This window comes from Pseudopipra pipra, chromosome Z (genome assembly GCF_036250125.1).
Source record: "Pseudopipra pipra isolate bDixPip1 chromosome Z, bDixPip1.hap1, whole genome shotgun sequence".
In the NCBI taxonomy this organism is placed as follows: Eukaryota; Metazoa; Chordata; class Aves; order Passeriformes; family Pipridae; genus Pseudopipra; species Pseudopipra pipra.
In genome coordinates, this window is record NC_087581.1 from 23,957,448 (window position 1) to 23,983,239 (window position 25,792).

The 25,792-nt window shown below is 40.3% G+C and overlaps 1 protein-coding gene across 3 annotated transcripts in view; it reads left to right on the top strand.

Moving 5' to 3' along the window:
- Window positions 1-25,792, top strand: part of DOCK8 (dedicator of cytokinesis 8) — an 88,358-nt gene that overhangs the window by 39,275 nt on the left and 23,291 nt on the right. For all 3 annotated transcript variants that reach the window (XM_064641078.1, XM_064641079.1, XM_064641080.1), the window contains 17 exons: window positions 654-771; window positions 2,293-2,363; window positions 2,927-3,065; window positions 4,564-4,665; window positions 5,387-5,482; window positions 7,469-7,703; window positions 8,647-8,811; window positions 10,576-10,751; window positions 12,602-12,697; window positions 13,566-13,661; window positions 14,447-14,596; window positions 17,037-17,150; window positions 18,154-18,309; window positions 21,993-22,132; window positions 22,714-22,883; window positions 24,201-24,346; window positions 25,049-25,231. In XM_064641078.1, coding sequence (XP_064497148.1) covers window positions 654-771; window positions 2,293-2,363; window positions 2,927-3,065; window positions 4,564-4,665; window positions 5,387-5,482; window positions 7,469-7,703; window positions 8,647-8,811; window positions 10,576-10,751; window positions 12,602-12,697; window positions 13,566-13,661; window positions 14,447-14,596; window positions 17,037-17,150; window positions 18,154-18,309; window positions 21,993-22,132; window positions 22,714-22,883; window positions 24,201-24,346; window positions 25,049-25,231 — 2,353 coding nt within the window. The remainder of the gene's footprint in view (window positions 1-653; window positions 772-2,292; window positions 2,364-2,926; window positions 3,066-4,563; window positions 4,666-5,386; window positions 5,483-7,468; window positions 7,704-8,646; window positions 8,812-10,575; window positions 10,752-12,601; window positions 12,698-13,565; window positions 13,662-14,446; window positions 14,597-17,036; window positions 17,151-18,153; window positions 18,310-21,992; window positions 22,133-22,713; window positions 22,884-24,200; window positions 24,347-25,048; window positions 25,232-25,792) is intronic.

Below are 25,792 nucleotides of genomic sequence, written 5' to 3' on the forward strand. Positions count from 1 at the left end.
TGTAGTGATGTATTCACGTACAGAAGCTAGTAAACAGCAAAGTATGCTGTGTTTCAAAGCATTATTCATATACATTACTTAAAAAAGGAAGTTTATAGAGTTACAGTTCACAATTTCTTATTTGTATTTACTCAGGTTCATTGATACTGCTTTTTGATTTGTATAATCTAGAAATATATGCCTTTTTTTTTGCTATAAGCTACAAATGTATGAACTTCGGTTGTTTTTTCCCTTGTTTTTATCACCTCTGAGTGATTCCTTCCCCCTTCCAAAATCTGATTATTCACATCTCAGAAAGGAGCTGCTTTCTCGAGAGGTTCCTACTTTTCATTACACGAAGCAAAGACAATAGTTCATTTGTAACAGGGAATTACATATTAAAAAAATTAAAAAAAGAGGCAGAGAGGAAGACTGCCTTCTCAAAGACATAGCTTACTGTATGAGAAATCTTAAACATAGAATGTTCTATGTGTCACAGCAAGAACTTAGCTCTTCCTTGTGAACTTTTGAAATGAAATTCTGGCAAATCTCTCACTATGTAGGTGGAACTGAAGGACAGGGAGAGAAGTCAGCAAGATGCTAGTTTGTGCACTTAATTTTCAAACAGAAATGCCTGCCATTTACCCATTCTATTCTTTCTTATCTTCTTTCAGAAATCTCCTGTATGTTTACCCTCAGAGGCTGAATTTTGCTAACCGCCTGGCTTCTGCAAGAAACATTACCATCAAGATACAGTTTATGTGTGGTGAAGAGCCTTCCTGTGCAATGCCGGTAATAAGTGCTGACATTTCTTACCAGACTTTTGTTTACATGCATTCCTGAGGAACCTCTGAAGAGAGGAATCATCATTCACCACAGTTTCTAGTGGGACCCTAGGAAACCTAACATCAGAGAGCTTGTGAAGCTTTCCATTCTCATCAGAAAGCAGGGCTGTACTCCTTACCCACAACAAGAAAAACTTGTCATTCTAGTGGAACCAGAGGCCTCTCTTTCTTAGATAAGTCTTCTTACCTTTTGACATCATATTGCATCAATATTCTGTTGGAAACTCCAATGGTAAAATTCACAGAGCTTCAGAGACCTTTTAAGAATAGGTGCACAATCATGCAGTGTAGGTAGAGTTTTCCATGTTTGAAACACACTGTGTTTGAAGGCGTATGTGTACACTACTAGCAGAGCAGGCAGTACTGTCTGTGTTTAGGTTATGCAACATCTCTTATTGTAACATCCTCCATTCAAATTTACCAAGCTGGAGATCTTCAGTTTGAAGTGTTTAAACCCAGATGTCTCTTCAGCCTGAATTTTTGGGGACGTTTCCTGACACTGTTGTTGGCTATTTGAGAATGACATTGAGAAAAAAGTCTTCTGTGATTTTATGTGTTAGAGAAGGAAAAAATGAGTGGAAATATTACTTAGAGGAGACTTTAGTCCAACAATTTGTTGGACCAAGGACTGTCACCCAACCAGCCTTTATCAGCGTCCTGATGTTGCTTCACAGCCTTACTCCACATGACCTGTGGAACTGAAATCAGTGTTTTCCCAAGCCACACTTCTTCCAGAGCTGGAGCTGTGCCTTTTGAGTGTCACACCTTTTACACAATACTGCATTATTAGTTTTCTTAGACTCTGCCCATGCTATGATTAGGTTTTTAACAAATGCTTGGGACAGACACAGTTCATCTGGCTTCCCCTCCACTGTGAGCTGCATCTCAATACACATGGGTTCACACTGTACAGAGATTCTTGTATGAGCTCATGTCTCAGGGCTCCCTTTAAAGTTACTGGATTCCAGGACCTTACCATGAGCCTGAGTCTGAGATGAGGGAAGCAAATCTAGCACCAGAAATGCCTATTTCTCCTCACTGATTGCAAAGGAACTTTAGACCTCTAAGGTAAGATGACATGTATCTCACCCTAAATAAACAGACTACAGCTGAAAAACAAAACTTTAAAAATACTTTAAATTTTAGCACTTAGTTAAAGGCAGTGTGACAATGTATAAGTGGCTTACCATAACTTTTTTCCTGCAATTTCTAACTTTTTAGTGCATGACAGGAGAATGATGTGAGGGAGTCAATGACTCTGAAGATAACTCTGCTCCATTTTTCTGGCATTTTACCCTGAATGGTGTGTGGGGAAGGTGCTTGGTAATAAGACATTTGTGCTAGTGAGCTAAGATAAAATTGAGGAGTCATTTTAAGTCTTCAGATACCGTCTTAAAATTTATAGAAGATGATGGTGATTAAATGCTTTAGTTCTGATTGCTGTTACTTTCTTTTCTTCATAATGTAGGTAATTTTTGGGAAATCTTCAGGTCCAGAATTTGTCCAAGAAATATACACGGCTATCACATATCATAATAAGTAAGTGTTGTTACTATTCCTAGGACTTGAGAAGTATTAATCATTATCTCTTTACATAATTGTTAGCCTACATAGTTCATCAAGGAATGCTGTTACTAATCCATTTTAAACAGTTACATTTTATGTGATTTATCATATCTAATTAGGTTTGCTACATGCATTTGCATAAGCAACCATTGCTTTTTTTGTTTGAAGCTTTTCAGTAGTTGAGAATATTCTTAATAAGAAGATTAATGAGCAGGAGCAGAAAGCAGTACAACTTTTAACATAATTCACTTCAATGAATTCACAGATCTAAAAGAGCTGATGGGACATTGTTGTTCTCATTCTCATTAATGTGAACTTGGGATTTAGGATTTGCACAGCAGTAATTCTGGAATCCAAAATTAAGATTGAATGTTTTTGAAAGTATAGAGATGGGGGTGAAGCTAAAACAGTCCAGCTGATACTATCTATTCTCTTCCTGATTCAAAGCTGTACATAGTTCACAGCTGCTGGCAAATTTGCCTCTTGTTCCGTCTCATGCTTGCATAGGAAACATGCTTGGCATATTTTTTAAACAGGTCCCCTGACTTTTACGAAGAAGTGAAAATTAAGCTGCCAGCAAAACTCACAGAGAAACACCATCTATTGTTCACATTTTATCACATCAGCTGCCAACCAAAGCAAGGAGCATCTGTGGAAACCCTCCTAGGGTACTCAGTAAGTTCCATGTGATGCATAAGTGTCTGTATGTGTGTGTGCATATCTACATCCCATGCAAACAGACTCTGCTTGTGAGAAATTTTGTCATTTATTCTCTTTCTGGTTATGGCAATACATCAAAGCAAATGGAAGGTCTTAATGTGAATTCATAGAAACTAGATGCAACCTGAGCTAGATTATATCCTCATCCTGTAATTTTACAATGTTAAATGTCTTTGAACTTAATGAATTCACCTGATTCAACTGAAGCATGTACCGAAACATTTGCGACAACAATGCTTTATAGCATATAATCTAATTCTGTTAGATTCCATTTACTGCAAAAAAAAATACCTTAAAACATATGCAATTACATTTATTACTGTTATGTTCATACATGAGGCAATAGCTAATAGAATAATGAGGTTTTATACGGTGTATAACTTCTGTTCTAAATTGTCTTTTATCCACATAAAAATTAAAAACCCAGAAAGAATCTAAAACCTAAAATGTAATTCCTTTGCATTCTTTATCTTCATGTTGAGACTAGCATGTTTTAGGTTTAGAAGTACATATTATAGCATAGTCTCTTTGACCTTTTTCTTTATCAATCAATATTTCGAACTGGAGAGAATATAAAAGGAAAGCATAGAAGATGATAATACTTCAGATTTGAAAATGTCCTAGAGCTGTGGTCAGCAATTGAGCTGTGGGGCCAGAGAAACGCTTTCCATGTGTTCCCACAATGAAGTTTGGGTGTTTTTTGTGTTTGTGGATTTTGTTTGGTTGTTGTTGGCTTTTGGTTTTTTTTAATCCCAGTACTGAAAATCCTTCTAATTGGCTTTATTTTATGGACAGTTATAGTCCCACCAGTGTCAGTGGAATTGTTAAGAAATAAATTAGTTCGTCGTTCAGGAGCAAAACTTGACATAGGCGAGGACTTAATTTTCAAGTTTCTGTTAACCTAAATACAAATTGTTTCTTCCCTGTGATATTCAAATGCACAGTCTCTTTCAGACCTGACTAAGACAAACATTAAATGCATCCAAATATGAATGCAGAGTCATATGAATATGAATGATAAGTCAGTCTGGCTTTAATCCTCATAGTGACCACACTGAAGATGTTCAATTCATGATAAGCAAAACTTCAAATCTGTTTCTTTGCTTCAAAACCAAGGATCACTGTATTCAAGATACACAACTTTTTATATAAAAAGAGGAACTCTGCTAAATCCTTCTGGTAGGATTTATTAGAAAAATATATGTCACACATGAGAAACTCTGTGTTTGTTTTCTTCAAAAGAGATGGTTTGTAAAGCAGCTTTTAACATTTTTGCGCAGTAGCTATCAGTGAATTTAAAATACAAAGAAATTACTGTGGAATGTGTTAGAGCAGTGAAACTTGGGTCAATATCTCATTTGTTGTTTTGTTGACTGTACCTAACAAATTAGATAAATAGCTCTTATCATATATCATGCTGAATATTGCTGTGTTTTCTCTTCATTTGTTTCAGTGGCTGCCGATTCTATTAAATGATCGTCTTCAAACTGGACATTATAGTCTTCCTGTTGCATTGGATAAGCTGCCTTTACACTATTCAATTCACTCTCCTGAGGTAACAAACAAAATTATTAAAAGATAATATTTTCCTAATGTAAGTGTTTTACAAACTAACATTGCTGTCTGCTTGTAGGCAATGCCTGCTGTTTGTCCTTTAAAAGGAGGAAGGTCTGGAGAAAAATGTTGTTATTATTGTCACTGGTGTTATTATTTTATGTTGTTATATTTTTTTTAAAGTTAGTTATTCAAGCAAATTCTCATAAATTGTCTAATCAGGGATACATTTGTTTAGAGAGTGTCAAGTCAATAATTTGATTTCTTCCATATAAGCATGATTTGCTCGGGTTTCTTTGTGGCTATGTGGGAGAGGGAATCAGGTGCTGCTACTGGAGGAGAAAACTGTGCCCTCTGAGTAAACATAGCTAGTAGGAAACTGTCCAGAGGGTTTAAACTGCACCACAGCACCATGGAGTGCCTTTGGCGGTGCGTTAACTGGGAAATTTTAGCCTTAAAAATATCCTATCAGAAGATGTATATTCACACAGTCTGTGCTAGGCATCCCACTAAAATTCTCAAAATTTCCCCGATCAGTGCATCAACTTCTCTCCAACTACTGTATCAGAACAAGGTGATGCCTAGCTGTGGACCTCTGTGTGGTGCTGAATTTGGACATCTAAAGTGAAGTGAATAGTGTGAATAGACTATAGAACCCCATGTAAACAGACTTTCTGTTTCATTAAAAGGAAGATGACTCCCATATTTCTTTTCCATCACAGAAAATGCCATCTCAGACACCACCTGTTAAGTGGGTTGAAGGACACAAAGGTGTTTTCATTGTTGAGGTGCAAGCTGTTTCGTCTGTTCATACTCAGGTAATCCATCAGAAGCAACACATAGCTGTAGTTTCATTTCACAGAAAATTCAAATATCCTAGGCCAACTTTGTAGGTTTATGAAATGAAGATGTTTAAGCTCACACAGGTTTAAAAAAAACTTAAGAGCTTTGGAAATAACCGGATATCCTCGGTGAATGAAATCCTCTGGTGAAATGAAAGAGATACTAAGCAAGTTTAGAGATGACACAAAACTGGGAGGAGCTGTTGACTCCCTCGAAGGCAGGGAGGCCCTGCAGAGAGACCAAGACAAATTAGAGGACTGGGTAATCACCAACCATATGAAGTTAAACAGGGGAAAGTGCTGGATTCTGCACCTGGGATGAGGCAACCCTGGATATACATACCGACTGGGGAATGAGATGCTGGAAAGCAGTGCCATGGAAAGGGACCTGAGAGTCCTGGTTGATGGCAAGTTGAATATGAGTCAGCAGTGCCCTGGCAGCCAGGAGGGCCAACTGTGTCCTGGGAGGCATCAGGCAAAGCGTCGCCAGCTGGTCAAAGGAGGGGATTGACCTGCTCTGCTCTGCACTGGGGTGGCCTCACCTTGGATATTGTGTGCAGTTTTGGGCACCATAATGTAAGAAAGATACTGAGCTATTAGAGAATGTCCAGAGGAGGACAACAGAGATGGTGAAGGGCCTTGAGGGGAAGGCTGAAGTCACTTGGTCTGTTCAGCCTGGAGGAGACTGAGGGGAGACCTCATTGCAGTCTCCAACTTCCTCATGAGGGGAAGAGGAGGGGCTGGCACTGATCTCTTCTCTGTGGTGACCAGACACAGGACACCAGGGAATGGCCTGAAGTTGTGTCAGGGAAGCTATAGATTGGATATCAAGAAGAGGTTCTTCACCCAGAGGGTGGTTGGGCACTGGAACAGGCTCCTCAGAGACATGGTCACAGCACCAAGCCTGACAGAGTTTGAGGAGTGTTTGGATGATACTCTCAGGCATATGGTGTGATTCTTGGGGGATGGTCCGATGCAGGGCTAAAGGTTGGACTTGATAATCCTTAGGGGTCCCTTCCAACAGAGCATATTCTGTGATTCTGTGAAATCTATTGATAGAAGTGAACAAATGAGCACTCTCAGCAGCAAGTCACATCAAACAATAGGGGATCCTGGTGTCCTCTCAGCTCAGCAGGAGTCTGCTTAAGCTGTGTTTGAAAGACGTTGGCAGGGCACAGTGCCAGTTTCTTCCGTCTGCGTCTTCTATTCTGCAAGGCTAGTTCAGATACTGTGTCCATATCTCCAGAGACAGAGCACCTCCCTGCCTCCATGGACAGGTTCTACACTGCCAGCATGCATTAGGCAGCTCACTTGTGAAAGCCATGTCATGTGGTAACACAAGCTTAGTTCTGGATGAGAACTCAATGATTCTGGTCATTCAGGACGTTGGATCTTTGCCCATCTCATTGAAATACTGGTTTGAGGCAGAGCAGCCTTATTTTATTTCTGCTGCTTTTCAGTGTCTCTTACCCATCATGACATTCTAGTTAATCCCGATAGCTAGTCCTGTCAGCTAGAGCCTTGTGTCTGATGCAGGTCCATCACCTCTTTGCAGCATGCTTTTAAAATAAATACAAGTAGGGCATACTCATAGGGCACATAAATTATATGCAGCTGGAACTTAGATGTGAGTTGCAGGGGGACTATAGACGTATGATGACAGAGTTTTATCTGATAGAAGGAACAGTCTTTTTGATAAATGAAGCAATCACTTTAGTAAGGGCTTTAACTTTTCTGCCTTTAAGTTGATCTAACCACAGTCTGCAGTTGAGCCAGATGAAAAGGAGCAAACAAAAGGCTGTGACGGTTGCTTTACAAATTGATCACAAAGAGCAGCCACCACTGAAAGCCAGGTTGAAAATCTTTTCTCTCACCCATCAGATGGTACAATAAGGCTTTGCTTAGCTACCAGTAGCCTGAACTGTATCAACTTTGTTAACTGTGAGTGCACTGTATTTGCAGGACAACCACCTGGAGAAGTTCTTCACTTTGTGCCATTCTCTGGAAAGTCAAGTGACGTTCCCCATTCGACTGATGGATCAGAAGATTACAGAGGCTTCACTGGAACATGAGTTGAAACTCAGCATTATTTGTTTGAATTCTTCACGCCTTGAACCTCTTGTCTTGTTTTTGCATTTGGTACTAGATAAACTTTTCCAGCTGGCTGTGCAGCCCATGGTTATAGCTGGCCAGACAGGTATTTACTGGTTCATGGCCTTCAAGTGGCAGTGCAAGCAACCTAGAAATGTGGGGGAAATGATTGCTAAATATCCAGGCTCAGATTTAATATTTGGGGTGGTCCACTGCAGAAAGAGTCGTGCTTCTCAAGACACAGTTTCGCTGCACAATTTAATCAGGTTTAGCTGAGTTCCTGCCTTCTCTCCTTTTCCCCTACATATAAGACTCTCAGACTCTGATTGGGAGATACATTAAACTGTAGTAGTTTACTTACTGAAAATACAGATCAGAAAGTGGTTGCGGTTCAACTTTGTATGGAATTCAGTTGTTTTGCAAGTAAAACAGTAGCAAAATCATTATCGTACAGCTGACACTTGCTGTCTGCACCATATCTTCTGTCCAAATATCTTTAGAGAGTGTTGAATGAGCACAAAAACAGAGGCTATAGTAGTGCACACTGATTTTTCTGTTACTGAAGGTGCCAGTTACCTATCACATATGTTAACTCTGGAGGGAAGGCATACTTGGAGACAGTGGTGCAGTTCGTTTCCTATCTTATTTTGGTAATCAATGCTTGTCATCTACTACAATATTTGTGCAAAAGCTTTTATTTGTCGGCTGGAGAACAATGAGTCAGTGTTCTTCAGGTAGGCAGTTTTTAGGAAATGTGTGAAGGCTGCTAGAAATTATAATTAACAGTTAGAATCTGCTTTTATGTAGCACAGAGTGACAGAATAGCAGTGATTGTGTTGAAAGTCAGTGGATCTGCTGAAGAGTATTTATTGGCCTATGTAGACTTTAGGTCTGGTCAGGTAGAGCACTTACTGTCTAGAGCTCTGAATTTTTAAAGGATTGAATTGAAGCTTATAGGATTAGTTGTTGCTGCAAAGAATGCCCTCACCTAATTACATTATACCCTTCAGTATTATACCCTGACACTAATTCTTGTCTTTGTTTCACAGCCAACTTCTCACAGTTTGCTTTTGAATCTGTGGTTGCAATAGTGAACAGTCTTCACAACAGCAAAGAGCTGAGCAAAGATCAGCATGGGAGGAATTGCCTCTTGGCATCTTATGTGTACTACATATTTCGTCTGCCAGAACCTCAAAGGGAAGTGGTCAAACCAGGTATTATTGGTGCAAGGGTTGCAAAAGTATTCTTTTTTCTTGATACATGCTATTCAGCATGATACTTGTAAGAGGAGGACCTAAGGAACTGATCTATAAGATAGCAAACAACTTCTCAGACCCTAACTGCATACTGTTTAAGCACTGTACTGTTCTGATGTATCATTTTTCTCAGAGGTAGCTCAGGAATATCAGCGCTGCAAAGAGCAACATGGACTTGCCACTCATAATCTCCATCTCTCAGTTGTTCATTTAAGATGCAGGGTTGAGGTGAGAAAACTCCACAGCTTCAGGCAATGTTGTAGCTTAATGAAGATGAAAGCAAGAGATGTTGCCTAAACTGAAGCTTTCTCCAGGGGAATTTCCTTCATAAATTAAAATGACCTTAAGATGCCAATTTCTTACTGGCCTGTACATCGGTAAATTACTTTCTGTGCAAACTAACTTACTGCCAAGTGGTATAGGGCCAAGCTCAACCAATTTCTCCATTATATTAAGGATGTCATGAGAGGATAAAATGCTGTATACTGGCCAGCTGGTTGAGACAGATGATCCTTCTCCTCTTCTCAGCCCTGCTGAGGCCGTACCTAGGGTGCTGTGTACAGTTTTGGACTCCCCAGTACAAGAGACACATGAACATGTTGGACAGAGACCAGCCAAGGGCGACAAAGGTGACAAAGGGACTGGAGTGTCTCTTCAGTGAAGAAAGGCTAAGAGAGCTGGGACTGTTCAGCCTGGAGAAGAGAATGGTCAGGAAGGATCTTCAGCGTACACAAGATGCTGAAGGGAGAGTGCAAAAAAGACAGAACGTGGCTGTTTCCAGTGACACCTAGTGACAAGATCAGAGGCAATGGGCACGCACTGAAACACAGTGAACATGAGGAAGCACTTCTTTCCTGTGAGGATGTCTGAGCACTGGCACAGGTTTCCCAGAGAGGTTGCCCAAGTCTCTCATCTTGGAGATAGCAGAAAGCAGTTTAGACATGGTCCTGGGCAGCTGACTGAAGGGGATCTTACTAGAGCAGAGGGTTTGGACCAGATGGCCTTCAGAGGGCCCTTCCAACCTCAACCACTCTGTTATTCTGCTGCAGTCATTGTCCTAAAGCCTACAGGATTAATTTAATCAATTGGTATGTATTAAATGACTTACCATCAAGCAGCTGTGCCATGGGAGCTAAAGATACGTACACCTTTTTCTCTTGCAAGTATTCATTTAAATCCCCCTTGAGGGACATTTAGGCTGATGTTATGATGTGCTAAAATCTCTGAGTTCGCATACACTTGGAAATTCTTTATCCTTGGAAAATAAGGTCCATAGTGAAACTGAAAACTAGATAATCATTTAGTGAAATTCCTGATGGCAGTGCTCCCTGCCTCCTTGGACACTTTGCACATAGTGTTAAATGTTATATATTGAAGGTGGTATTTTGTGTTTAGGCCTGTGAATATTGTCTTCATCTACAGCAAATTAAAAGGATCTGAAGGGAAGAAAGAGCTATTGTAATAGTGCTGCTGCTCAGGTAGCCATATTAATCTTTTGTTACTACTTGTGCAATCACCCTGTGAGCTGTCAACTGCGATAATATCTGCACCTTGTCATTCAATGCCTGTGTAATTTGTTATTGAAGCAGTTGGTGGTGGGATTTTCAGAAGCTTTCATCTTTTCAAAATGCTATAACAGCACTGAGCAAAACTGGCTTGAATCTCATGTTTGTCTCATATATATGTCCTTTAGTCTTAATTCAAACATCTCCCTATGGGCAGGTGCAGGCAGCAGTACCATTTCGACTGAGTCTCGTTATTACACATTTGGACGCACTTCCGCAATGTCTGTTGGAAGTAAACTCCTGCAGAGCCGAGTGATCAGCTGCAGCAATCCTGACATCACTGTTACACAAACTGCTACTGATGAGGAGGTCAAAAACATCATGTCATCCAAGGTAAGAGAACAAAGTCAAATATCAGGAGAGTGGTACAGTCCAAAACTTAATAATCTAGATTTTGTCTTTGAGGGTTGGATTTGCATCTTGTAGATGCTTCTGGTATGTATCACCAGAAGCATTTGCTGTTTATCTGATGTGTCATAGACCCATGTTAAATCCCAGTGCTAAATTCTGATGTTTCTTATCAGTGAAGAGCAAGAGGTAGGAACTCTGTCTCTTGTTTGTAGCTCAGACCTCCCACTGAGGGATTTGGTTTTTTGACATGCCTCACTCTCCTGTTATTCCAGATATTTAGGTTCTGTTCATATCTGCTGACTGGTCTGCTTCAAGTTGCACAGAGTCAGTGCAGCCACAGACCTTCTTTCTTTTTCTTTTCTTTTTTTCCTTCTTCTATTTTTTTATTTACATATTTATTTTTATGTTTGGTGTTAAATAGTTTCCTGTTTAAAAAAAAAGTAGGCAATTATATGACACTGGCCCTATAATTTTATATTGGCTATAGTACAGGTGCCATGTACATAGTTTGTAACTGGTGTTTTCAAACTGCTTCACCCAACCACAGAATGAAACACAAGCTTCTTCTGGCTTTCTCATCCGCAACTACATATGCCACCAACAGCTTGCAGGATGGAAAGGTTGATGACTCTGAGAAACAGGATTTTGCTTCCCTGTTTGGTACCTGGTGCTTCCTGGTCTGCAGCATCCCAGGCTCATCTCAGAGCTTTATGAAGATAGTTATGCTCAGCTCTCTGGGGAACCAAAATCTAGAGGTTCCCATTCAGCTGGAGCTGGGAAGCTGTGCCTCTGGCAAAAGCAGGATTTTTTTGACCTGTGCAGGGAGCCTGCTGCTAGCTGCAGCCCTGGCAGTGCTCTACAGCAGCAGGTCTGATGAGCTCTGAACCCTACCCCACCTCGCTTTTCTTTGTGTTACATTTGTAAAATACTGCTTCTCGAGTAGGTTATTTTCAGAAACGTTTTGAAGTCTTTTCTCCATTGAATGACCGTGTGTCTTTCTGGTTAAAGTGAATGGGTGCCTGTCTTTGGCAAATGAAACCAGAACTAGTATGATGCACAGGCTTTGACGGTTTATTTGGTTTGTTCATATGGGCACATGTATTCACCCATAGCAACTTTTAATAACATAGACTTGAATTTAATAGCCTTATGACTTTTACTGTAATGTACTCTGTCCTGGGGGGGGGGGGAGGGTGGTGTGAACCCAAACCCCAGAGCTCAAGGCATGCTTCCAAATTAACACAAAATTAAAATGTTTCATATTACAACTCCATCCCGTTGATAAATGTGGCAATTTACAATTGGCTACTGCTGTTTCACTGCCTTTTTAATTTGCGTTGCTTTTAAAGGAAGGAAGACTAATTAATTTCAGATATAGCACCAGAGGATAAATATACACCCTTTTCAAGGGTGAATCGTATCTTCGTAAGTACAGCTGCAGTGCTGCCATTGGGCACGCGATGGCAGTGCTGGCATTTGCACCCTCCTGTGGCTCGTGCTTTCAGGGGGTCTTCAGCCTCCAGTGGGAAGAGGGATGGGGAGAAGGAAAGAAAAGAACTATTTAGGTGAACACCTGTGCATACCTTAAAAAAAAAATCCAACAAACTACAAACAAAAATCCAAAACCAAACAAAAACCCTCAAAAAACAAAAACCAAAACCCAAAACAAAACAAAACAAACAACAACAACAACCACCAAAAAAACCAACCAACCAAACAAAAAAAAAACAAAGAAAAAACCAACCAACAAACAACCCGCTGCTGCTGATTTCTTCTCTGTTAAGTCATTTATTAACTTACTATTATGCTTTTCTTCTGACTGTGTCCCCCAGCCTGTGGATCACAGCTCCAGTCGGATGTCTTACTATGTTGAAGGGACAAATGACATGTCAAGTATTTGTGCAAACCCAAGACCATCCAATAAAAAGGTAGGCTAAAAAGGTACCACTGTGTGGGAGGGAACTCATTAACAGAACATGGAGCATCCTGTGGCAGCGCTGGCAATTGGCATTTCTAAATGAGGAGAGGGGAGAAACAGAACAGAATGACAACCAGTTTTATCAAACAAGGCATTTGTGGTGGAATATTGAATCATTGGGTAAATATTACTCAAACTTTTCTGCTTCTGCTCCAGAGTCTTTAGACTGTTTTTCCAGGACAGATTTAGACAAGTAGCAGCCTGTTTGGATCCTACTTTGCTCTCTTTCTCAAGATCTTAGAGCTTTTCCACTGCTGTTTACCCTTGGATACTTGCCTTTACATGTTACAGTAAATTCCATTCAGAAGTATTTGCCACCTCTTTCTTCTGTAGAGTGTTCTTCTTTGTCCCTTTTTGTAGCTTTTAGAACCAAGAAATTCCATCCTGACCTCTATACAAGGTCTGCTGTGGTTATTGCTGTATCCTTCCCTCCCACCACAGACTCAATCTTACTTCTGCCTCCTCTCAAAAATACATGGATGTGCTAAATGAAAACGCTTAGTGGGTAGTGGGAAACATGACTGCTCTCTGTCATACAAACAGCCAGTGGCCTGAGGATAGACCAAAGGCATTTCCCTGTTCAGTTGTTCGGAGTTCTGGATCAACAGAAAAATGGGTCCCAAAGTCTGTGTGTCACTAACATTCTTTAAATGTCATTTTGGTCAAATCTGCCTTCTTATCCTACATCCGCACATCCCCATCCAGCTGCAGACTCCCCAGTATGGAGGAGTTTCCCACAGGGAAGATGGGGAAATGTTGAAAATGGAAGACGAGCTCATTGAGAAGCCATTTTCCAACAGTCTGTGTTTATTATCTAGCATTTCCACGAGGAGCTGGCACTGCAGATGGTGGTCAGCACAGGCATGGTGAGAGAATCTGTCTTCAAGTATGCCTGGTTCTTCTTTGAGCTCCTGGTAAGATTTGACAGTGATATTTCACAGTTAGTTAATGGTGAAATGCAGTAGGTACTTCAGGCACAGATTTAGTTGGGTGGTGACCTCTTTAGTTATTCAGCCCCACTGCAAAAGGAAGGTCTCAAATAATGGAAATACAACTAAAGAATTCTTCATATTCACCCCCATTCCACACTGAAGGCTGTGGTGGCAAAGTTCTGCATGAACTACATGAGCAGTGGTCCACAGCTTCCAAAAGACTGAGACACTCATCAAACCAAGCCCTTCCTTTTCTGTGAATACCTGTTCCTGTCTTTTCCATTTTGTTAATAACATGGGAGCAGTGACAAAGCTCCACAAACGCACAGTTTTACAGAGCCCTGAGGTGATGTATGTCAGTGGAAATTGCATACTGATTTCCACTGGCAGCATATATGTAACCCAACATCAGGTCAAAAAATAAGAATTCCACACATGTCACTCCCTGTCCATCATGGAGGGAAAAAGATGCAAACAGCAGCATTTCAGAACTGCAGATGTAAGGGGCTGGGGGAGGGTGATTCTGATTTCAGGTGCTGAGAGTAGCCAGCTCCATGAATATGGACAGAAATCAATGCCTGTCTGTGTTTGAGTCTTAAGCTCTCTGTTGTCATTGCCACTATAAGTAGGATTTATCACAACAGCTCTGAGAAGACGAGTGATTACATTGAGGGAAAAAGAAGTAGGAAATCTTACTTCCATGAACAAACTTAAAGCAGTATTTTACTGGTTTGGGCATTTTTTTAGGTTTTTTTTCTGCTTTACAGATAAAAAGTATGGCTCAGTATGTTCATAACATAGAGAAGCAAGACAACCCACGAAGAACTCGGTTTTCTGATCGCTTCAAAGATGATATTACCACTATAGTTACTGTGATTACTTCAGAGATTGCTGCACTTTTAGTCAAACCACCAAAAGTAAGTGCATGGCATAATCAGCATGGATCCTTGCTACTGACCTTGTGTAACCCTGAGCTATATTTAATCCCATTTAAACTTCAGGAGTCTTGCTAGAATTAGGCCAATACTGAGGCAATATTTTCACATGGATCTTAAGTTAGAGTTGTGGCAAGGCAAAGGTCAGCCTTGCACTCCTTTGGCAGATCGTTTTTCTTCAGCTCAGTTCCCCAGCTTGCTTCTCAGTGTGGCTGCAACATACAGGGAGAGAACTCCCTTTCCCATTGACAGGAAAGGCTGAGCATCCATTTTCAGTGGCAGTGATGCTTTATGCCAGGTTAGACAGAGCATCAGACTGCAGCCCAAGCAGGGCTTCTTGCTCTTATCCCCCTTTACAGTCACTTTCATTCCTACTGCATTGTGTTTTATTCCTCGTTTGAGTTCTCTGTAGCAGTGGACTCTGCAATATTAAGGCAGAGTTCCTCATGAGGGTTGCAAAAGCAAGTGATCTAACCCCTGATCTCTGTAAAGAGGCACTGGCTACTTGAAAATTAAAGACAAAAAATAAGCCCTAAGTCCCATGAAATTCTTTCTCTTTTTAACGAGTTGCACTGATATAACAGATTATAAATTGGAAGGGATCACAAATTGCAATTTATATTTTAACATTGCTACTGTCAGCTTATAGCACTGATACCACTCCACACTGGCCTGTAGACAAAATTTAGGCTACAGATAGGCACTGAGTCACTGTTTGCTTAGTTGTTGCAACCAACTTGTTTTCATGTCCCAGAGCTGCCAAATGCACTGTGCTAGCCCAGCAAAGTGCTCTGCCACAGAGCAGAGCAGGCTGGAGAGCTGGCCTGCCATATCACTTACCAGCCAGCTCAGTTTCCTAATCCACTTTCTCCAAGTGTGCGCTGCCGTGCTGTTGAGGAGCAGAAACTGGGAAAAGGCAAGACCAGACAAATGGAAGCAGAGAAAGGCAGAAGGGGTTGTCACTGTCCACCAGAAAGTTGTTCCTAAAGCTTTAGCCTTTGCTCAGTCATTTGATGTGCTTCCTTGATAGCCACGTGCAGAGAAATCATTTCCACATAAATGTTTACTTAAGGCACCAGTGACTTTTTTTTTTAAATACGTTATGAAATAAAAATTTGTTACATTAAAAATATTTTAACAGAACTGTAGTCTCTGCTAACACACTAGTATTTATTGCTTCCTTACAAGAAATACACAAGTTTTTGTGGCCTGTTAGTTCAATTCGATTTTGATAGAGTGAGTTTGATAGAACCTGCTTATGTGTGAAAATCCCACTGCAGTGTCTTCAGAATTAGGGCCATTGGTTAGTTGTACAAGCAGTAGGTAATGGGCGTTTGATTTTTAAATCCAAGCAGTAATAATCAATGTTATGATACGTGGTTGAGCATGTCAGATTGCCCTGGATTTCTACAGTTATATGTCTGGCATATGCTAGCCTATCCAATAAGGTCGTGGAACCTAGTTTTTTCTTCACACAGAGAAATATTTTGCTGTGTAAATTCTGTACTGTGTATTCCTGAAGAGCAACAAAAAGGTTGAAAAATGAAGAATTAAATTGTGGCCACCCTGAGGTGAGGCACACCTGTTCTCACTAGTCAGAGGTGCCAGTAGGGGCAATATTTTTCTCAGTCATCTCCTCTGTCAGTTTTGAGTGAGCTCACCTGAAGGCTCTGAACATTAAATGAGTGCAGATCCCTCAGGCATCTCCATTAATTCCTCTTGGGAAACTACATATGCTACTGAGATTTTATGATTTAAATTGATATGTTTGAAGTAACTGTAGCCTCATTTTAGAGACCACATTAAGTTCTGTGTGATTGTTACTTGAGGCTGTGTATCTCTGGTAATCAGGCCAATTCTAAGCATGCAACAGCTTAGCTGCTGAATAATAAACCTCTCAAGATTTATCTTAGCAGTGTTTTGTTACTGTAAGTTTTATACTTAGAATTTCTAAACAAAATACTTGGCATTCCATCAGCAAAGACAGCACAGGTTTTTATTAATATTTTAGAGCAATATTTTATGTTTTAAGTACCTGAACCGGCATTCTCTGACACTCAATAGGCAAAAAAAAAAAAAAAAAAAAGTCATATGCAGGATTGCAGCCAATAGGGAATTCAGAACAGTCTCACATTCTATTTCATTGTTGTCACCCCAAAGGTTTGCATAGATGAACTTGTTCATTCATCCCATGATATTGCTCTATGAAAGCTACAAGACTTGAAATAATTTACAGAAGTGATTTTGTGCAATTTTAATAAGATTATGTGAACTGGAGAGCCGAAACAATCTTGTTCTTTATGTCCCATGAGATGAGGGGAGCTGGCCCCTATGCTACTTTTTCATGAGTCTAAATAAAGTCTTCCACCTTTATGTAAGTTTTATACATCAAAACTGATTTTTTTCTTTTTTTTTTTTCAAGGAAAGTGAACAAGCAGAAAAAATTAATATCAGCCTGGCATTTTTCTTGTATGATCTTCTTTCTTTAATGGACCGAGGATTTGTGTTCAATCTCATCAAACATTACTGCAATCAGGTAGGCACCATGCATGATTGGGATTGCATTTGGCTTATGACCAGTCCTGTATTCTGTTCTGTTTGATTAGTTTATCCATCAAGATCCTTTGAGTTGTGTTAAAGGTCCAGGTAAATTTCCTATTTCCTATTGCATATGCAGTGAGTTTAAACCTCTTTTGATTTGTAGTCTGCAGGAAAAACAATTGAGTGGAGGTGAAGACTCTTTTAGAAATGTCATACTTTGCACTGCTGCAGAGCATCCATGGAACCACTTTTCTTCCCTTACTTTTTTACATCCCTTAGCAGTAGGGTCTGCAGGCCATACAGATCAACTTTTAGTCTTTGAGTCCTCTATTGCAGTGAGGACAGTATTTAGATTTGGGGTAGTCAACCAAAATGATACACCTCTGTCTTCTCCAAAAAATTAGAAATAGATGATGATGCAGGATGTTGTGACAAGATTATTTGTTGTATTTGAAGGGGAACGTTTCCTTCTATTTTGTGAACCCTTACACATGCTGTAGTTTTCTGCCAATGGAAGGCCGTCTGTCAGCTGATGGTAGGAGAATGCAAGGTGGCTACCATCCCATTTCCTGTAGTATGTACAATACTTCACTGATGTCACTGCTGATATGAAGAGATATGACAAGAGCACTGATGCCCTGTGTTGCTTAGCAGGACTTTTTATGAGTTTGACACAGACTCAGAAAAGTTTAGTTTGTTTTTCATTTTTGTGTTAGGCAAAAGAGAAAAATATTGTCTGTTTTTCTTTTGGGACGAAAAAGGAAAGAAACAATTTATTATCTCTTGGGAACTTGGGAAGTCAGCTTGGGAGCGGGGGGAGAGACACCATCACTGTGAAACGAAGAGCAGATAACGTATGGAAGCTAGTTAGGTACAGTGAATGTTTTAATGTATGTTGGGCTATATGTCTATTTCCTTTTCAGGGAGCAGGATATTTCACTGCATGGTAATTGCACGTAAATGCCCATCGCTTTACACTATTTTGTTTGTTTTTCTAGCTTTCAAACAAGCTGAATTCACTCTCCACCCTGATTTCCATGAGACTTGAGTTCCTGAGAATTCTCTGCAGCCATGAGCATTACCTCAATCTGAACTTCTTCTTCATGACATCTGCATCTGCTCCAGCATCTCCTTCTCCCTCCTTATCCTCCCAGGTAGTCATCCATTTAATCAAATTTGCTGATGACACCAAATTGGGAGGGAGTGTCAACCTGCTGGAAGGCAGGAGGGCTCTGCAGAGGGATCTGGATAGACTTGAGAGATGGGCTGATTCCAATGGGATGAAGTTCAATAAAGCCAAGTGCCGGGTCCTGCACTTTGGCCACAACAACCCCCTGCAGTGCTACAGGCTGGGCACAGAGTGGCTGGAAAGCAGCCAGGCAGAAAGGGACCTGGGGGTACTAATTGACAGGAAGCTCAACATGAGCCAACAGTGTGCCCAGGTGGCCAAGAAGGCCAATGGGATCTTGTCCTGTATCAAAAATAGTGTGGCCAGCAGGAGCAGGGAAGTGATCCTTCCCCTGTACTCTGTGTTGGTGAGGCCACACCTTGAGTATTGTGTTCAGTTCTGGGCCCCTCAGTTCAGAAAGGATATTGAGGTGCTGGAGCGGGTCCAGAGAAGAGCAACAAGGCTGGTGAAGGGACTGGAGCATAAGTCCTACGGGGAGAGGCTGAGGGAGCTGGGGTTGTTTAGCCTGGAGATGAGGAGGCTCAGAGGTGACCTCATCACCGTCTATAACTACCTGAAGGGAAGTTCTAGCCAGGTGGGGGTTGGTCTCTTCTCTCAGGCACTCAGCAATAGGACAAGGGGGCACGGGCTTAAGCTGCGCCAGGGGAAATTTAAGCTGGATATCAGGAGAAAATTCTTTACAGAGAGAGTAATCAGGCATTGGAATGGGCTGCCCAGAGAGGTGGTGGATTCACCATCCCTGGAGATTTTTAAACGCAGATTGGACGTGGCACTGAGTGCCATGATCTAGTAAATGGACTGGATTTGGACCAAGGGTTGGACTCGATGATCTCGGAGGTCTTTTCCAACCCAATCGATTCTATGATTCTATATTGTATGAATGTCACATGAAGCACACATGTAGAGAAAGCCTTCTGTTGCTCTGCATTCAAATATTTAGTTTCAAATTAGGCACTGTTGGATCAGGGAGAAAAACTTACCTCTTGAAAAAAGAAGGAGGAACAGGAGTACTACTGCAAAACTGCATCTACACAAGTTAAAACTTAACATGACCCAGATATGTGCTTTTCTAGAAACATGCACACAGAAAATGACTGTTAAGGTAGACATAGCAGGTCGAAAAGGAACATAGCTCTGAAGGCTAATTTACAGGCACACCTTTATCCCATCCATACACAACCACAAGTTTGGTTACAGTGTGGTGCTAATAACACCAAGATTGGGGGTTTGATCTCTGTATGGGCCATTTAGTTGAGAATTGGACTTGATGATCCTTGTTGGTCCCTTCCAACTTTGAATATTCTCTGAATTCTGTGAATTTCATTATCTGTTTTGGAGAATTATGGCATGCAGCAGTGCACAGAAAACTTTCTGTGTGTTTGCCTTCTAACTGATCTTCTAATTCTCCAAGTGGATGTGGATGTTACCACTATGAAGTTAGTGAGTAATACACTGCATTTTTCAATATCCTGGAATAGTGAATTTCTGTTGCACCTTCCTGTTGCTTAGAGCAGGATTATCATATTTTCTTTTTCCAGTAGCAGCATTCTTTGTTCTGGGTTCCTCCCCCCTGCAGTAGTACACATGTTGCTATGACTTTGTCCATGATTTCTCTGTGTTTGGACAGTGTTTTCCTTTTTGTTTTTAACTTTATGATTTTCTGTGTGGAAACACTCAGGTATCCTGAGTAGATCTCTCCAAGCAGTATCCATCATTTCTCATTTCTCCCAGGATGTCATCCCCAGTACATGCAGATTTTTCCAGACTTGGCCTGATACTGACACAACTCTAGATTTCCTGAATATCAGGACCTTCCTGACCATGGAGTTCATGAACACATTCAAAAGAGAAATGTTGACTGGCATGCCACACACTATTTTGCCAGTCTTGCGCTCTTCTCTACATTTTACTTAGATGGTATCTTGCTTTTTTACTATGGGGCAAACCCTCTATCGAAGGGTGCTAGCCTGTCTGTTTTCCATGTCAGCAGTTTTGCAGGGGTCAGGACTGGAACGAAGCAATTCAGTGCAATGCTCCATAACTGCCATAACCCTTGGAGACAGGGGAATAGAATTGAAACTAAAAACAATGGGAAGTACAAAAACACTCAGAGTAATGGAGCAGTTAAAATTCATGGTTTCTTTTTCAAGTATCATTGCCAAAGAATTGGTTGAATGCTACATCTCATACCTTAAGGGTTCTCACAGGTCAATAATAGTATACAGTATTTTCTTGAAGTTTTTCCTGGTCTTAAAAGTAAAGCTTGAAGGTCTTAGAGTTGAGGTTTCCCAGTATATTTGGTTAATGCTAATCCCAGATGCCAAAGAACGAGAAATGTGACTCTTCTGCTTATGAGGCAAAAAAAGGTCAGCATAGCTTTTATAACTAGTTCTAGCAAGTCAGAGCTGGGAAGACACCAGTTTAATTAATCTTTCCTTCAAGCAACATCCTCAACTTTTTCTCTCCTTTAGGAGTAACCTATTTTTTTGGCCCTTGGATGATTTAATAGGTTAGCTGACCACCCTTGCAGTAATTTTGATCTGTCAGCAGGAGTGCTGCCTACCTAGAGTGAGATTTTAGGGAGAAATATGGCCTTGTGAATAAATCTCTTTAAATTCTTGGAGAAAAGCCAAATGCACTTAATGGGTGCTCTACACTTTAGTGTTATTCCACACAAACATAGTGCAGCCATAGTACAGTCTGCTTGAGGTTGAATTTGAGTGGGTTGAAGCACAAATACGGGGCTGCTCAGAGACATGCGTCTTATTTGACCCCATATGCTGGAAGGCAGCTGCCGCTGTGCGGTATACTGATACTTTATGTGTTTGTGTTTTGGGACTATTCTTAGGTGACTGGCAGAAATATTGGGGAAGAATATTGAAGAGTATAAATTAAAAGCTAAATCTGGACTCTTACAACCAAGAAGTTGCAGTGGGAAATAGAGTTTAAGACTTCTACTCACCTGATCAGGGTGACAAAAACATTCCAGGTGACCTGTGGCACACACCGGTGATTGGAGAAGCTAAGAAGTTCACAATACATATATAGCAGCAACTTTCCGTTCCTGGGCTGGCTGTATATCAGTCAAAGCTCTAAGTTACAGCAGTTTGAAGGCTGTTCTAAATTGTGCCAGCTGCCAGCAAGCTCAGCCAAGGATTTCTAGGCTGAAAGGAAACACTGTTCACATCTTTCCTGGCCTTACTTCCGTGCTAGGCATCATGGATGCTGAAGACACCAAAGTCCCACTTAATGTATAGGCAGCCTCTTGCTGTATGATACACAATGGCTGCTCTGCAATAGTAAGAGCAATATTAAGAATTGTAAACATGGAGAAATTTTTCACTTCACATCCTTTCGAAATGAGTGAATACAGGGTAGGAATTTTACATCTCAAAAAATGTCAAGTACTTGAGTTGCTGGTACAGAATGAAAAGGATGAGATTGCATCCTAGCAAGAGACTCATTTGAAATTAGATAGTTTTTATTTCACATCCAGTTGTTTTGCTCCAAAATGTCCAACCTTTCTTCAAGTCTGTGGTTTTCCTCTGGTAGAGATTTTCTGTTAGCTACATGGACTGTGACTGTAACCTCTTTAAGAAGCCTTGATTTCGGTGATCATACTTTAACACTTCTAATATACTTCTGCAGAACTCCAGCTCCTGCTCTAGTTTCCAGGACCAGAAAATCACTGGTATGTTTGACCTCTCAGCCGAATATCGCCAGCAACACTTTCTGACTGGCTTACTTTTCACTGAATTGGCAGCAGCGCTGGACGCAGACAGCGAGGGGTGTGTATCTCAATTTGCAGATTTTAGAATGGAATTGAGTCACATTGTTACTCTTGGCAAGGTCATACTTTGATTCCAGTGCAGTCCTGTTTCCCCCACTCTTTTCAATGAGTCACTCTGTAACGCAGCAATGACCCAGTCATTGTTTTATCTGCTCGCAGTGAATAAAAATATGCTATTTATTGTGATAGTATTGGCTAAGTACGTGAATTGAGAACACAAAATTTCGATTGCTCTTCTCTCTGAGACACTTATGCCTTTGTCTGAGCTTAAGAGTTTAACCAAACCTTCACCAGAGTTTGATGGTTTTCTTTGAGCACCTCTCTTCACCATACTGAATTTTTATGGGAAGTTTGAAAGACTTAGGTACTCCTTGATTGTGGTAAAGGAGCTTGGAGATTTAAGATACCTGTCTTTTGAAGGAAACATGAATCTCTGATCAGAATGGAAGGGATTATCCAATTAATATTGGTGTATTAATTTGTTTCTTTAATCTCCACTCTGTTTATTACATCTTTGATTTATAAGTGATTTGTGCATAATCCATAAATGGAGCTCATGGATGGTTTCTATGTTAACAGGATTAACAAGGTGCAAAGAAAAGCTGTCAGTGCTATCCTTAGCCTGCTGAGTTCCCATGACCTAGATCCACGTTGCTCCAAAAAAGAGGTGAAGATTAAAATTGCAGCTCTTTACCTCCCTTTGGTTGGTATAATTTTGGATTCACTACCACAACTCCATGATTTTACAAGTAAGACCTTTTTCCCTTTGGATTTTTTAGCTTTTTAGTGCGACTTGTTTAAGCAGTTTATCAAACACAAAAGAGATCACGCTAAGTGCAGAGATTCCCTATGGTCTAGTAAAGCTGAATATTTATTTACTTAGAAGTAAACTGGATTTTTACAGACAGGAAAAGCTTTGGTGTCCTCACTTCATGAGTAAATGATAGACCAGAGATGAATCTGTAAGTACTCCTACATATCTCTTAGTGTAAATTTTATGATCTTGCAAATAAAGCCTACAGGGTCTGCATAAAATATTGAGATCTAGGTAGGCTTAGCAGACAGTAGGGAAGAAAACAAGAGTGATACTGACATCCTGTTATATCACAATTAAAGAAATTGGATTGTATTCTTTCCGTCTTTTTCTATTGTTCCTTAGTGCTATTAACATGATACAAAAATTAATTAATTAAAGGTATAAACTCTGAAGAATATATTTTTGTCACTGTCCTGAAAATATTTTGTGTTTAGACTTCTGAACAAAAAACTTAGTAATGTGAAAGTATTATTTAGCTCTTTCAGTTTGACAAGGTCGAAGTATTTAGTCTACACTATCTAATCAGATCTCACATCGTTCATCTAATCTAAATATTATCCTCATACCATAGACGAAAAGAGATATTATGAGGAAGCCCAGGTGTACCCATATGGCTAAGTTTTAGAGTGTCCTTCTTTTTAAGTATCTGTTACAAGAGGCTGCTGATCTCATTCTGAACACGCAGGGTCCAGCTGGTCACTCAGTTTCACTGAAACACAGGACTTGCAAAACACAAAATGGATGCTTAGAATCAGAGGATATTTTTACAAAACTTAGGTATAAGTAACTTTATTTGCTGATAGTGATGTCAAGACTAGTAGGGAATAGAAGCAGCTAGACACTTGAAATTAAACTTTTTCTTTAGTCATCAGGCAATGTCACCTGTCACCTGTTAGTACTGACTTACGTACTTTGTTGAGTATCACCAAATCCATGTATGGCTTCTATGTTTATTCTTTTCTTGGAACTGGGTGGTTCCAAGTCTTATGAAGCACTGGTTTAGCTTTGAATTTCGGAGACAACCTCACATTTGCTACCACCTTTTATTTATTTGAATAATTTGGCAGTCTTTGCAGATAGCTGCAATCTGTCTTGCTAATGCTGTGCCTCTTTTACGGCTTGGTACATCAGCCAAACACTCTCAGGGATGGAGGTACTAATTGTTTTGTTAGGTTACAGACCAATGGAAAACTGTGAGCAGCAACAACTGGATTGCTCCTGAAGTTCCAATGGGATATTTGAAATCTAGTTTCAGATATCCGCAGTGGAAAGGGACGCACAGGAAGCCCAGAAGAGGAACAAGAGTCTGCAGGTGCAATCAACCAAAATGTGGCCCTTGCCATTGCAGGGAATCAGTTCAACATCAGGAACTCTGGAATACCTCTGGTGTCCCTGGTATGTCCACTTCTCTACCAGTCTCCTTTCTTGTATCTGTTTTCCTCTTTCTTTTTTCCTCCTTTTATCCTTTCTTGTCACTAATAACTACAGTCATGAGAAACTGCATTTTTGTTTCCTCCAGCCCCAAAGAATCCCTCATATTCCGCCTGTCATCTTCTCCTCTTCTCTTCTAGTCATTTAATTGCTGCTTTACCACACAAAGTTCTCTTTTTCTCCCACATTTGTTTCGATTTTCACACCCAGCCTAGACTCACTTCCAGATCAGCAAATGAGTGCCACACTGCTTCCCAGTTCCAGCCTCAGCTGAATACATGGATCTAGGACTCAGATCCTTCTTTTTCTCTCTCTATCTCTTTCCTCATTTTTTTTTTAATCTACTGTGCCGTTTGACACAACTAGATGGCAGGAGGAAACCAAACAGTTAAAGAATCTTCTTCTACATTATTCCAGGGAAATTAAAATACAAATGTCTAGCAAACAATGCTCTTGTGCCTCTCTCAGTCTTTCAAATGCATTCAACTGCACCTTTCACTAATGATACATACATTCAAAAAATACAATAATTATAACCTGGAAGAGGTCAAACTTACTGAAGTCCAGTTCTGAGATTTGATTTGACTATCATTTAAATAACATTATTTCACCTGAATGACCTTCTTCTCCTTTTTCTTCTTTCAACTGACATTTATCTGCTTCTAGCCCTACAGACAGAGTGCCACATTAGGTCCTGAAACTACTCGTAATCTTTTGATCTGTTTCCTCTGGATCATGAAGAATGCTGATCAGAATCTAATACAGAAATGGATTGCAGACCTTCCACCCATGCAGTTGAACAGAATTTTAGACCTTCTCTTCATTTGTGTCTCATGCTTTGAGTACAAGGTAAGTGAAACATGGCGTGGTTTTGTCGTCCTGCTTTGGTTCAGGTTTTTTTCCATAAATTCCAGCTGTCTGGGGTAAATTTGTTATCAGCAGTGGTTAGATTAGCACTTTTCTAATCTATACTGCAAATGGACAAATTAATTGAGATAAAATAACTGACACTAGCCTTCAAGCAAAATACAGCCAAAACCTTCAAGGAAGTCCTATGACTTTGGCTTAAGCTGTTTTATTATTTTCCTTTACCTGGGTATTTGAGGGCTATTTTTGGTGGGAAGTATATTGACAGCTCCTGTAAGTAGTGGACAGGACACTAAGGATGACTCTTTAATTAAGAGCTGGGACTTGATTTCAGGACTCTCTGAGAGGGTCTGTCTGAAACTGAGCAAATAACCTTCACTCTGATTTCTCTCTCTGTAGTACTGAGCTACATCTTTGTGTCTCTTAGCAGTACATATGCTACCTCTTTCCTTATTTGCAACATTTATTAGCCTTTGTATGTTAGTCAGTCATATTCATTGCTTTCTGCCCTTTCTACAGATCTCTCCTCTTGTGTCTCATTCT